This window comes from Clinocottus analis, unplaced genomic scaffold (assembly GCF_023055335.1).
Source record: "Clinocottus analis isolate CAN_PGR_092001 unplaced genomic scaffold, fCliAna1.0.p SCAF_72, whole genome shotgun sequence".
Classification (NCBI taxonomy): Eukaryota; Metazoa; Chordata; class Actinopteri; order Perciformes; family Cottidae; genus Clinocottus; species Clinocottus analis.
This window is the reverse complement of record NW_027176232.1, coordinates 40,001-53,606: the sequence shown is the minus strand read 5'-3', so window position 1 is coordinate 53,606 and position 13,606 is coordinate 40,001. Positions and strand designations below refer to the sequence as shown.

General features: G+C 43.5%; 3 protein-coding genes across 5 annotated transcripts in view; 1 reads left to right on the top strand and 2 right to left on the bottom strand.

Annotated features, from left to right (window-relative positions):
* Positions 1 to 75: 75 nt before the first annotated feature.
* On the top strand, positions 76 to 1,331 carry rnf224 (ring finger protein 224). Its single transcript, XM_068566997.1, has 2 exons — positions 76 to 336; positions 996 to 1,331. The coding sequence occupies exons 1-2, from the start codon at positions 76 to 78 to the stop codon at positions 1,329 to 1,331; spliced, it is 597 nt and encodes a 198-aa protein (XP_068423098.1).
* A 281-nt stretch (positions 1,332 to 1,612) lies between these two features.
* Positions 1,613 to 10,118, bottom strand: pisd (phosphatidylserine decarboxylase). 2 transcript variants are annotated; one of them, XM_068566995.1, is made up of 9 exons: positions 10,075 to 10,118; positions 9,623 to 9,666; positions 8,979 to 9,115; positions 3,814 to 3,948; positions 3,394 to 3,495; positions 3,162 to 3,285; positions 2,821 to 2,964; positions 2,562 to 2,722; positions 1,613 to 2,349 (listed from the first exon to the last, which is right to left on the bottom strand). In XM_068566995.1, exons 1-9 carry the CDS (start codon positions 10,116 to 10,118, stop codon positions 2,104 to 2,106), a joined length of 1,137 nt encoding a protein of 378 aa, XP_068423096.1. In that variant the 3' UTR covers positions 1,613 to 2,103. The 2 variants fall into 2 exon arrangements, with proteins under 2 accessions (XP_068423096.1, XP_068423095.1); XM_068566994.1 differs by lacking the exons at positions 8,979 to 9,115; positions 9,623 to 9,666; positions 10,075 to 10,118 and adding exons at positions 4,660 to 4,804; positions 6,669 to 6,966.
* Positions 10,119 to 10,553: 435 nt separating this feature from the next.
* Positions 10,554 to 13,606, bottom strand: part of wu:fi75a02 (uncharacterized) — a 7,132-nt gene continuing 4,079 nt past the window's right edge. The window contains exons 5-11 of one of the 2 annotated variants that reach the window (XM_068566998.1): positions 12,972 to 13,280; positions 12,399 to 12,422; positions 12,050 to 12,239; positions 11,827 to 11,915; positions 11,676 to 11,747; positions 11,471 to 11,601; positions 10,554 to 11,146 (exon numbers count right to left, since the gene is read on the bottom strand). In XM_068566998.1, coding sequence (XP_068423099.1) covers positions 10,983 to 11,146; positions 11,471 to 11,601; positions 11,676 to 11,747; positions 11,827 to 11,915; positions 12,050 to 12,239; positions 12,399 to 12,422; positions 12,972 to 13,280 — 979 coding nt within the window. In that variant the 3' untranslated portion in view covers positions 10,554 to 10,982. The remainder of the gene's footprint in view (positions 11,147 to 11,470; positions 11,602 to 11,675; positions 11,748 to 11,826; positions 11,916 to 12,049; positions 12,240 to 12,398; positions 12,423 to 12,971; positions 13,281 to 13,606) is intronic. The other variant, XM_068566999.1, reaches the window with a different exon arrangement.

Here is a 13,606-nt window from a genome sequence, read left to right as displayed (position 1 = left end):
AGCTAACGCTAGCTAACGTCAGTTAACTAATAAAATAAATATTCTTCTAGACTTTTCTTCCTGTATTAGAACAAAATGTCAGACAACAGAAAAGAGGAAGAGGAGGAGGAGGAGGAGGAGGAGGAGGAGGAGGAAGAAGTGACCTGTCAGCCCCTGCCTCCTCCCTCTCCCTCCCTTGCCATGGAGACAATGACATCACTGAGGAGGCGGGACTTGGCGTGCATCGTGTGCTTCGGCAGCTACGACCTGGCGACACGTTTGCCGCGGCGTCTGCACTGCGGCCACGCCTTTTGCCAGGCCTGTCTGAAGCGGCTGGACACGGTCATCAACGAGCAGGTGAGCGATGATGTCATCAACGAGCAAGTGAGCAGTGATGTCATTGACTCACCTGAGCTGCCAATGTTGCTTATGAGTTTTGGTGTCGGCTGAAGTTTGAGTGTTAAAAGCAGTCAAAGTGGAAATCTTGAATGAAATTAGTGCCACTCCAAATTCACAGGATTAAAGGAGACGAAGCAAAAAACTCTGAAAGAATTGAAGAGGATGTTTTTCTTTATTATGGTGGAAACCTGAAAGCTGAGGATCTGAAAGCAGCTGAAGTGTCAAATTGTTGCACAACAAATAGTTTGTTTGTCAAATGCAATCAATGGAAACAGATCGACAAAACAAATAGAAATTAAAGCAGTTGAAGTGGAATTGCTAAAGACAGTTGAAGTGTCAGTTTCATAGTAAAAGATATGCACTTGAAGTGTCACTATACTAGTGAAAGATGAAGACAATTGAAGAGTCACTTTAATAGTACAAGATGAAGTGTAACAAGGTGTAATCAATGGAAGCAGATCAATGGTGAGAAACACAAATTTACTTTAAACACCAAAATATAAAAACCTGCCAGTTTGAATAGAATGAAATGTGTTTAAAGTAAAAATAGTTTGTTTGTCATGACGTCATGATCACTTCCTGTCACTACAACTCCCAGGATCCTTTGCCCCCCTTAGGTGTGGATCCCGTGTCCTCAGTGTAGACAGAACACACCCCGGCCCAGAGGAGGCGCTGCGAGTCTGGACCTGGACCTGGCCTCCTTCCTGGGGGTGAAGGCCCAGCAGATCGGCACCTCCTCCTGCTCCCTGTCCTCCTGGAGCTCCGGCCGCAGAGAGGGGCCACTGACCGGCGCCGCGGCCCAGGACGGCAAGCCGTGGCTGGGGAAGGAGGTCCCCGACGACGGCTGGTCACACGGAGGTCTGGCCGAACCGCGGTTCCACCGCTACGGGAGCTGCTGCCCGCCGCCGTCCTATTGGCTGTGCTGCCTCTTCTGCTGCCCGGGGCGGGGCTAAGGCCGACCAATGAGGCCGCTCGCTTTTGTCGTTCCTTCGTATTCTGAGTGATGTCATAAAAAAACTCGATAATAAATAAATGAACGTGTGACGTGTTTGTGAGGTTTATAATTAATTTTGAAACAAAGAAAACATTGAGAGGAACTTTTTTAAAATATGATAATGAATAAAAGTACACATATACTCATTTATACTAATAATGATATACATTTTATTCTAAGCGGGAATAAAGACAAAGCTGTTCAGAAAGAATTGTTTATTCATAATTACATATTTTACAAAAACTATAGATCTTAACTAATTAACACAGTTAACATTCAGGGACATGATCTTTTCGTCCAATCACAGGCAACCGAATCTGCTCCGACGGCTCCGATTGGTTAAAGCAAAAAGGACCATTTTTAACAATAAAGCTTCAGACATTCAAAGCGTGTCCGTGGACGGAGAACTTGATATTTATGAGTTGAATGTGACATGAATGTTTTAGTTTTATTGAATGAATGTTTTAGTTTTATTGGTGATTTTAGGAGGAATATTTGTTTGTTGGTTCATTTCCTGGAAGAATAAAAGACAGCGCTTTGCCCCCCCCCCCCTCCATCTTCCCCATGAGGCACAAGGCATTCTGGGAGTCTGAGTCCTCTTCCTCATCCACAGAATATTTGATCCCAAGAAAAATCCCTACAATGCCACAAACTCCTGATACCAGTCTTTCACCAGACAGCAGCAGTTAGTCAACTTTGGGCTCCGCCCCCTGAGCGTGCAGCTCGGCCAATCAGAAGCTGCCCAGCCCCTCCCCCACCCTGATTCGCTGGCCAGGCTGCAGGCTGAAGCTGAAGTCTTTGGGAGCTTCGAACAGAAGCACGATGGTGGAGCCGAGGTTGAACTCCCCGACCGCAGTTCCCTTCTGCAAGGCCACGCCCCCTTCACCATCCAGCTTCAACGATTGGCCGTCAACGGCCACGTAGCTGCGGTCGTGGAAAGATCCTTTATTATAGCGAGGGGCGTTGGTCTGAAGCTCCTGAGGACCAACGCATTGTATATCAATACTTATATATCAATATATATATATATATATATATATATATCAATATATCAATATATCAATATATCAATATTACTTTCCTCCGTTCATTATAAAGTCACAGTTTATACATTAAACAAAAGCAGCATAAGGATCAGATATTAATCATAAGAGCAATAAAGTATAAATAGTGAAAACTGAAGTCTCACCTGGTCGAAGTAAAGTCGGATGGAGCCGACGTTTGTGGCGCCGACCGCCGTTAACGAGAAGAAGCCGTGCTGCCATTGGCCGCTGAGCGCCACACGCTCGTTAAGGCAGAACAGCTCTTTGACCAGCCGAGCCACTCCGGGGTTAACGGACAGTAACGAGCCTAATGAGGGCCAGGTGAGATAGAGAGACAGGTGAGACAGAGAGACAGGTGAAGGTGCACAGCAGCAGGTGGAGGTAGAATCTGGATCAGGTCCTCACCTGGGAAGTGGCGGCGCAGCTCCACCTTCCAGTCTGCAGGCGAGTGGAAGCAGTGGTAGTCACCTGGAGCCAGGTAAACCACCACGTGGAACAGGTCGTTCTCTGGAGAAGACAGCAGGAGGTCTCTGAAGGACGACGTGGAGTCTAGAGGAGAGGGGGCAGGACCATCAGGTCCTGAAGCAAGATCACCTGGGCCTGAATCAAGACCACCTGGGCCTGAAGCAAGACCAGTTGGTCTTGTTTCAGGCCCACGTGGTCTTGCTTCAGGACCAGCTGTGTGGCTTCCTGTCTGAACCGCTGTGAGCAGGACCCTGTTGGTGGACCGTGTTGCTGGTCTTTACCGTTGATCTGCCTCTTCTGGGGACCCAGGAAGTTCTCCAGACTGTAGGTGACCCCCTTCACCTGCTCCACCTCTGAGTTCTTTACCTGCCCAAAGTGGAGGATCCTCCCGTCAGCCGGAGACACCTGACGCAGAAGAAAACAAGACCACGACCCTTAAGACCAGATAGTTCAACGTCAAGGTCTTACACCACTTGGTTTAAGGTCTTTAGACCAAGAAGAAGAACGGTGTACCAGACAGGAGTTGGCGCAGAGCGGTCTGACTGCAGGTTTCAGGCGTCGCCGGAAGAACTCCCCCAGATTCCTGTAGTGATGAAGATCCTCCACGGCGGCTTCCTATTGGACAAGAGAGACGAGTAGAGAAACAACATGATGGCTATGATGCTGGGAAGACACACAGCCCTGGTTTAAGGCAAACACAATGATCGTTGTTCACTTCATCTAAACATGCCTGTTTATTTATAATTATAATGTAAACGGCATTTTATTGATAATAAAACTTCTGGCTTAAAGGTGATGAAGGCGTGGTGGGCGGGGTGATGGAGGAGTGGTGGGCGGGGTAATGAAGGAGTTGTGGGCGGGGTGATGGAGGAGTGGGCGGGGTGATGAACGAGACGCTCTGATTGGTGCACATGGAGCCGGGGCTCGCCTCACCTGCATGTTGACCCCGAAGGTCCAGATGTAGAGCGAGTACACCGGCTTCCTGAGCCAGTTGGGGAGCTCCACCCCGTTCAGCCGGCCCCAGGCCCGGGACAGGAGGCGGGTCGGGAAGGAGCGGTACAGCGCCACCTACCGTGCCAAACATGGGAACTGCATGTGAAGAATTACCCTTTGCTTTGAGGAAGAATTATATTATACCAAAAAGTAGATACACCTCTGAAGAGTCACTGAATAAATTAAACAGAGTACAGGTGAGGAACAGAGTACCTGAACAGGTACTGATCAGAGTACTTGAGCAGGTAGAGAACAGAGTACCTGAACAGGTAGAGAGTAAATAAATTCCAATAGCGTCTAAACACACATCTTTTTTGCAATGTCTCTCAAATGTGGAGATCAAACCCGTGTGACAAAGGTAAGTAAAGCAGGATTACAGGATTACAGGATTATAGTTCAACAATAAACAACATTGGTGAAAGTGACACCTGTGCACTGAAACCGTAAACTTCACTGGAAATGAAATTATTAAATTACTATAAATCAAAACATGTCCCGTCATTAAAAGCAGGAAAAGAGGAGTGCAACAACAAAGAGGACATTAGCAACCTATCCCTGGGTTTTTATTTTGTATGAACTTTCCACGTATTTTTATTGGTTATTGTCATTTTTGTTTATATGGTTTATAGTTTGAACCGTGAGAGAAGAGGTAGAAGATGGAACGAGGAGATGGAGAAAAATTCAACAACTAACGAAAAAGAGAAGAAAATAGAAACGAGTATGGTAGTTTCTGTCCCTTCCCTTTTCCCTTCGTCCAATCAGAAGCCAGCAAGCCACCGCTCTTACCCGCTTAGCCAACGGCCGCAGAGCGCTGACTGACAGGGCGTAGCAGAGGAAGGCAAGCGGCCGACGGCGCCACGGGATTGGACGAGACACATTGCCACTGAGCACGCTCAGACGGCGACGCAGAGTCAAACGAGGCACCTGGAGCCTGAGTGTGACGAGATTGTATGAGGTTTAATGAGATTTAACGAGATTTGATGAGCATGATGAGATGGAGCGAGAGCAGAGGGCGACAACAGGAGACACAAAGGGAGGTGAAGGAACAGAGAGATACAGACATGTAGATAGATAAAAAATTATCAAAGAAAATCAAAAAGGACAGAGGACAGAATAAAAGAATGACTCTCCTTAAAAAAAATATTTTGTATTTTCTTCCGACTAATGGGCGAGTTTCTGTCATCAGGAAAGATTTGATTTGCATGGGAACACCACATATTTACACTATGCTATAAATGCTACGAGCGCTCTGCTATAAACGCTACGGTATAGACACTATGCTATACGCTACGCTATACACTCTGTGCATAGACGCTACAATATACACTCTGCGTATAGACGCTCCGTGTATAAACGCCATAAACACTAAACGCTACAGTAAAGACGCTACGCTATAGACGCTACGCTATAGACTACGGCTTTTCTCAATCTGATCAAAATGACGATCAAGACTCATCACAATGTTTCCTCGCCCACTAAATCCAATGAAGCACCTCTCTCCCTACCAGGAACTCGTTTAGAGAATCACTCATGCAGCGGCAGAAAGTGGAAACTACTCAATGGCCTTCCAACTGTAAAATCGAGCTGCTGGTTACATGATTGATAATTGGAGTGTGAAAGGAAGTAAAGACAAAATAAACAAAAAAAGGAGGTAAAACATGGAGGAATAAGGGAGAAATAAACACACTGGTGGGTGTGGACAGCTGTGGAAGGGGCGGGGCTTGTGTGTGTGGAGGGCGGGGAGGAGGAAGAGGAGGAGGAGGAAGAGCGGACTCTAAAGCAGGGCTACAGTAAAGCTTGTAGCAATGCTAACAATGATGCTAACACACAAACTATTTTAAGTTTCTGCCTCAGAAAAACTTTTTATTAAAGACACATTGAACTTTTGAATATATTATTTATATTCTTTTAATACAAAATATACATTTTGAGAATGTTTAAAACTTCATACTTTCTGGACATGAATATGGATCAGTGTATAGTGTGTGCACGGTTTCTTCGGTGATGGCTAGCTTAGCTTTAGCCTAGTTTAGCTATATAAATATATACATGCATGCATGCATGCATACATACAAGGATGTATATATATATATATATATATATATATATATATATATATATATATATATATATATATATATACATACAGACAGACATACACACATACAAATATACATATACACATATATATACATATATGTATATATACATATATATACATATATGTATATATACATATATATACATATATGTATATATACATATATATACACACACACACACACACACACACTTATAACACGTGTGTACAGTGTGCGAAACACGTGTGTGTCCTCAGTAAACTAGGTTAGCAGGTTAGCACACAATCAATTGAAAGAGGCTAACGCAAGCTAAACAAGGCTAAAGCTGAAATAGCTGACCTGCTAAGCTAACCGTCGCCATAGTAACCCCCCCCCCCTCCCCTCCTCCCACACACACACACACACACACACACACACACACACACACACACACACACACACACACACACACACACACACACACTAATCTCTAAACCCTCACATGTCTCTCTCTGGATCCATCTGTCTCTCTTTCTCTCTCCATCATCAGTCTGTTTCTCTCTCTCTGTGTCTCTAACCTGTCTGTTTCTCTGTCTCTCTCTTTCTCACACACACACACACACACACACACACACACACACACACACACACACACACACACACACACACCTGTCTGTCTCTCTGTGTCTAACTTCAGGATGGTGAATATGAAATGAACTCATCTTCATCTCCCACCTGAATCTGGCTGTGGTTCTGGTCCTGACTCCTCCTCCTCCTCTCTCCTCTTCCTCCTTCTCTCCATCTGTCGTGTGCCTGCGACGCCTGCGCCGCTTCACCTGCCGCAGCAGGTCGCGCTGCTGCCGCGCGCAGCCGCCGCCGCCGCGGCACCGCGGGAGAAACTTTACCATGAACGGGTCGCCGATGACGCAGAGAGAGAGGGCCGGAGACGCATGGTGACGTTTAAAATAAGACAGAAGAAGAACGCGGGGTCCGCTCTCTCAGAGCAGCAAAGAAGAAGTGACGCAGAGCGCGAGATGTGTCAACGAAGAGCCCCGCCCCCCCGCCCCCCACCTGCCGCGACGCAAAGTGCGTAGAGCAAACACACAACTACAACACACCAAGAGCCTTTACATACCATGTAGAGTGGATTCATAGATGTTATTACAATGAAACTGTTTAAATTATCTTCAAAATATATATGTTATTATTTATATATTTATTAATATGAAATAAATGGCCTATGACATTACACTAATATATACACACACACACACACACACACACACACACACACACACACACATACATATTAAAAAGTATATATATTTATATACTGAGGTCCAGTCTTGTTTTTAAAAACAAAAGAAAACCCACAGTTTTTAAAGAATGAAGTGAAAATTAAAAGAAATATTAAAATATGAATTAGACATGTTTTTGTTATTTATTGGTGGGAAACTAATTGTTATATTGATCAGAAATTTTAAAAATAACTTAAGAATACCAATCAATAAATTAGTTAAATTAATTGTATCATTATGTATTATTGTTTATCTCAAATGTATATTTGTTATATTTATATATATATTTATTTTGAGTATGATGGACAAACCAATAGAAATAAATAGACTTCCATCAGTTGGACCACCTCAGAGCAGAGGGTCAGTGCAGAGTGTCATGTCAATCACCTTTCACCCAGTGAACCAATCCTCATATCAGTCAACATGATCAATAAACAAAGAAAGTATAAACACACTCTGAATGTGTTACAACCAAATATTACAACCAGAAGAGTCGCACCCTGGTGGTCAGAAGAGAAAATACAGCTTTAACTCATGAAGCATAGACTTCTATACAACTAGAGAAGAAGAAGAAGAAGAAGAAGAAGAAGAAGAAGAAGAAGAAGAAGAAGAAGAAGAAGAAGAAGAAGAAGGTGGCTGCAGTCGAATAGTCAAATAATTACCTCCTAACGTCTAACCCTAAGCACTTTTCCTTAACCTCTGTGGAAACGTCATGGGGTCAAGGAAAGATGGTGAGGAAAATCCATGAGGAGTTAGGAAAAGAGAATCCGACTCCACTTTCACTAAGCGACGTAGTTATGACGCGACGGCAGGTGATGTTAGTGACGTCAGTTTGTCTGCAGCGTGAAACTACAACGTTATAGTCCACCACAATAAAGCATCTGAAATACTTCATCTGTGTTCTTGCAGTGTTGTGTCATGCAGGGGATTAAACAACCCAGTTCATATATTACTTTATTAATGAGGTTGGAATATAAATGAACAAAGGAATATGAAAGTGAAACCAAGGGATTTTAGACAGAGTACAAAGCTACTAAACTGTCTGTTCAGTTTCAAACCTGCTGAATTAAATACGTTGTCCCACTAACGATGTGTGTCATATGAGTGGCTCATATCCATTTATCTTGTTATGGTTTATATGCAGATTATAATCTGATCATAAAAATATGCAGACAACAGTTCATGAAACACAACTTGATAGTGCTTTATTGTAATGTAACAAAGTAGTTGATTAAAAAGATGATAATCATAAACAGAGTCAGGCTGAAGAGCTCGTCCAGTTTAACTTTTTCATTAAAGCTTCTGTCACTAAAGTAAAATAAAAGAATGAGGGCTGAGCTGTTTCATCACTTTAGAGCGTGTTCAACAGAAACAGCAACGTAACGCTCATCATTTTCCAGTCGGTTTAACAGATTATTGAAAGTATTTACAAGTTACGCTACTTATTATTTACATGATCTGCGTTTGTCTTCATGATCGTTTGTTCTCGTGAACGGCCGAATGAAACGTAACTTTAAATGTTGCCGCCGCAAGGGATTGTGGGTCGGCATTATCTCCTTTCCTTTCGTTAAGGAAGGTCCAGTGGTTCCTAGAGCTAAAAGTTAGGAGGCATGAAGCTCCTTTTCTTTGCGTTTAGAGAATTCGACCGGCACTTATGGCGGCCACTGAGGTACTTCCGGGTCATTTCCCTCAGTTAGGAAGGTTCCTAACGAAAAAGGACTATTCGACCGCGGCCGGTGTCTCCTACCTGTGTGGGCGTGGCTAAAACGGGCTCTACTCCATCCTGCTGTTGGTCCCTCCACTTGTATTTCTGGTAACCGAGGTAACTGCCTCCTGACACCAACAGGAGGGGGAGGGGCCAGCGACTGGGTAGGAGGGACCTACCTGAAGAGAGACAGCTGATTGGTCAACAAACACTGCTGCACTGTACTTTTAATACTTATTCTGAACCAATGACAAATCGACAAGATGATTTACATTCATGCTGATTTATTTTCTAAGAATTATAATTTACATCAAAACTATAAAACACCTGCATCCGTCACATTTATAGTTCTTAATTATACAAAAACACAAAATTTGAGTGTTTGTGAAGAGTGATAATGAGCTGTGATGTATTCATGTGAAAACATCTGGATTTATTCTAGTACATTACCAAAACTGCATTTTAATAGACTAAACTTGAATGCATCATGAGGGTATCGTTTACCTTCAGCCAGTACTCATGTTCACTGAGAGCCTGAACGCATGATATTCATCATCAGGAATCCCGTCAATATTTAACTGAATTTATATTCACTCCCATGTCTCCGCCTTTGTTAAATAGCCTTTGAATTAAACCGGAAGTGAAAATGAGGTGACCCGGAAGTGAGGAAGTGCAGACAGACTCACCTGTGCTCACTGCTCTCTGCTGGCCACAGCTCCAAGGTGACACTCTATAAATAAAAAACAAACAGTTTAACAGTTGAGAAATGTTCAAAATACATTTAATCATTTAAAATAGTTCAACGAATCTCTGTCGTCCCCACCAGCCGTCAGGTTACCTGTTCACCAGATGGTAAACAGGTGAACTGGACACATCTGGCTGATGTCACCTCGGCCGAAGCCTTCATCACTCTGGTTCACACGCTCCTCACCTGTCTGACGTCGCATTAAAGTCACCGTTTGACTTTTAGACTCGATCAAACGTTAATTTACTATGAACGGTAAAAGGGCCGTTGTTTCCCTAAACAGCACGCAGCATCATTGACGCAACGGCTACGTCGCATTGGCGTTACGCCAGTGCGACGTCACTGCCTGACGTCAAGCTGTCGGCTTTACTATAGAATAAATAAAGTTAATACCTCACAGGCGCTCCGCTGCACACCTTCCGCAAGGCCGCCGCCATGTTGTTTGCGTAAGTGACGTGCGGACGTCCTGCGTCACGGCAAGCTATGGATTCTTCCGTTTGAGACCCCGAGTGTTGTCTGCCAGGTAAACCTTCCTTCACGGTGAGCGCACACTTTGTTACACTTTCCGTAGCTTTAGGCCACAGCGACAGGATGAGATTTTGGTTCAAATTAACTCTTTACAGCAGGAAACACTGAAAGAACGCATGTCTCATGTCATGTGAGCTGTCACCTGAGGCTGCCCGCAGGGCAATCCTACTACTACTACTAATAACAAAAGTAATTAATTAATTAACTTAAACAAATTAGATAAAAATGTTAATAGTATTTTCTAGATTGCTTTCCTCAAAACAACAATGAGTTAACTCTACAGATGAACATTATCGTGCACTGATCAGTGATCAATGACTCTGATCACTTATAAAGAAACTAACTTCAGTGAGCAGAAACAAACTTTATTTCTTCCAAAAATAGACAAATTTTCAGCAGAAATATATATTACACTTTAAAAACTCCAAATACTTCACCAACAGTAAAGTACTACAGAGCACTCAGACAGTGTTTCAGAGTACTACAGAGATCAGCAGTGAAGTCTTTTTATATTTCACGAAACACAAAAAAATTCAAAATTCAAATAAAGCTACATGTGGGTGTAGCCTCCTGATAGGTCATCCGTTAAAAAACTAGTAAAAATATTAAATATTTAAGAAAATTCACATTTACACAGCCTACACTGTAAAAAAAGAGAAGACGTCAAATACAAACAGAAGAAATCAAGTACACGGCAAAAACAAAAGTAGCAGGTGTGCTAGCAGCTCTGTGTATTTGGCCTTTGGTCGGCTCACAGGAAGTGATGTCACAGCTCACACGTCCAGGCCCTGACGCGTCAGGAAGTCTTCCAGCGCGCTCAGTCGCTCCACCAGCATCACGTCCAGGTCCGCGTCATCGTCACCGGGGCCGCCGCCGTGGCAATGCCGCCTTGCCGCCACACGTTTCCGGGGCACCAAAGCAAAAGGAAGTCCCGCCCCTAAAACAGGCACAGATTAACATCAACCATCAAATAAAGTTTATCCTCCAGTATCCAGTAGAACATGTGATCAGGACACCATGGAGATTTGTCTAGTCTCTGGTCATGTCACTTTGTAAACAACCAATCAGTGTTAAGACCAACAGGAGGAGAGCTAGTAGCGTTAGCAGAATTGCTAATGGAAAACCAGCAGAAGGAAAGCTAGTAACGTTAGCAGCACGGCTAGCGGAGAGCCGGCAGGAGGAGGGCTCGTAACGTTAGCAGCACTTGATTTACAGAATGATGCGTTCAGGCTCTGCTCAGTGAATATGAGTACTGGCTGACCTTGCGGCCTCTTCCTCTTCCTGGGTTGAGTGAAGTCCGGGAAGAGGAGGAGCCTGCGCCTCCTCTGCTGGCCAATCAGGAGCAACGCGCCATTTTTTTCCCGGGGCTCCTCGAAGATAGTCTCCAGGCTCCTGTAGCGAGACAGAAAAGCATGCTGGGAGATGTAGTTTGTTGTAACATGTTGTATTTGTAGTTGTTTTTTTACCTGTTTGTGGTGGGGGATTTGTAGTTCTTGTTCGTGTATATCTCCTCCAGACTGAACTCTTTCTTTTTTGACCTGAAAAATAATCTATTTTAATATGTTTTACTTTTCCTCAAATGTTCTCCTTTTGTTTCCTTTTCTCCTGGACCCTGACCTTTTGACCTTTGGTAGTCCCATCGGCGTGAGCAGCGTTTCCCGCGGAGACGCCCGGCGAATTCGTATCTGTGAGACTCGTTTACCGCGCTGAGAAAAAGCCACAAAAAAAGATGAGAAATCTGTTTATTTTTGTGTAGAGGGCTAACGTCGTATACAATAAACTTAGGCTAGTTAGCTGACTCGTTAACTTGAATGCTACAATAGCTACAGAGATAACGTACAAACTCCACCTCTCCATTTGTGCTGAGAAACTCAGGGGTCGCTTCTGATTGGCTCACGGCAAGCGGAGCAGCGGACAGCCCATTGGCTGAACATAGTGGGAGGGGGAGGGGCCGTCTCCGGAGGAGGTGGAGGCTGCGGGTGCTGTGATTAGCCCGTTGTTTCTGCTGTCGCCGGGCAGGAAAGGTTGGGCTAAAACAGACATGGAAAAGATTTGTTATGATTTTTATGTCTATGTATTCATTGCATAATCACAAATATTTTCTTTTTCTTCATAAATTATCTTTAATGACAGATTGAAGTACACAAACTATTTGTTTATAAAAATCACATTGTATTTGTTTTAATTACCTTAGTGTAGGTGTTCGCCCGTAACTGCAAAGACAAGGCATTTTAATTTATTTTTGTGAATGTCGTTATGTCATTAAAATGCGTTGTATGTGGAGAAGTGGATGTAGTTGTCATTACGTCTCCCGACAAATTGACTGTCGCCATTTTTTTTTCTTTTTCAACGAGTGAACATATTTGGAGTGGCGTAGAGACGCTGTGTCCGTCTCTGGTGTCAACCTGTCAATCATCTTGTAGCCCTGCCCTAAAACATCCCCTAATGCTCACTGACTATTATCTCGGGCGACTCCTCTGGTTGTATAGAATTCAATGAGAAAATGACCATAAAGACCATAAAGCAGGGTTCGCTTTAGGGTGGGACGACAAGGTGATTGACAGGTCTCTACATCACTCCTCCTTAGTGGTCACTTCCTGTTCACTGGTGGATAAAAAACAACATGGCGACGGCCACAATCCAAGATGGCGACAGTGAGAAATTAAAACCACAAAAATACAAACGGTACAATGTCCTCATGAATATTAATGAGTGATTAAGGAATTTGATATGAATATTAAAGAGGAAATGCTTTAACCAACCAGTGGTCGCTGCTCAGACTGGGCGGGACCGTCAGGTCCTTCAGACACCTCAGAGGACTCCTACTAGCTCCGCCCCTCATTGTCTCCACGGCAACCGCTGACAGCCGCAACATAGGGGCGGAGTTAAAGGAGGAAGAGGAGAATAGGTGCCATATGTGGAAAGCACCGTGATTGGAGGAGAGAGAGGGCATAGAGGCGGAGTCAGAGAAACGCCATTGGCCTGAAGAGATGTCGAGTGCTTCTGATTGGCTGCCGGTCCGACTACTCTGGGCTGCCTGCAGGACGTGCAATGCATGATGGGTAGAGGAGCTAAAGAAAAATAGAGGACACATATATGAATATTAATGTTCATATTACTATAATTTAAATCAACTTTACTGTAATATTGAATTCATGGTCCACTATACTACTACTATACACTATTTTAATCCAATAGTTATTGAATAATAGATGTGGAGATGTATTCATAATTTACATTTCCATTATATATGTTACTTGCATAGTTTAAATGTAATTTAAAAATGTAATCCTAACTATTCAAATCAATAAAGTCTTTACTTTGTTTTTAAATCTACGACAGATGAATAATAAAAGTACAATGACACATTAATTTTCCTTTGTACAAATGATATTTT

Excerpts from the sequence above, each read along its gene's own strand:
- rnf224 (XM_068566997.1), top strand. The coding sequence starts at position 76 with ATGTCAGACAACAGAAAAGAGGAAGAGGAGGAGGAGGAGGAGGAGGAG. Across the intron at positions 337-995 it reads ACACGGTCATCAACGAGCAG|GTGTGGATCCCGTGTCCTCA; the intron begins GTGAGCGATGAT and ends TGCCCCCCTTAG.
- pisd (XM_068566994.1), bottom strand. The coding sequence starts at position 6,841 with ATGGTAAAGTTTCTCCCGCGGTGCCGCGGCGGCGGCGGCTGCGCGCGG. Across the intron at positions 2,965-3,161 it reads CCAGAAGAGGCAGATCAACG|ACTCCACGTCGTCCTTCAGA; the intron begins GTAAAGACCAGC and ends CCTCTCCTCTAG. Across the intron at positions 2,350-2,561 it reads TCCGACTTTACTTCGACCAG|GAGCTTCAGACCAACGCCCC; the intron begins GTGAGACTTCAG and ends GTTGGTCCTCAG.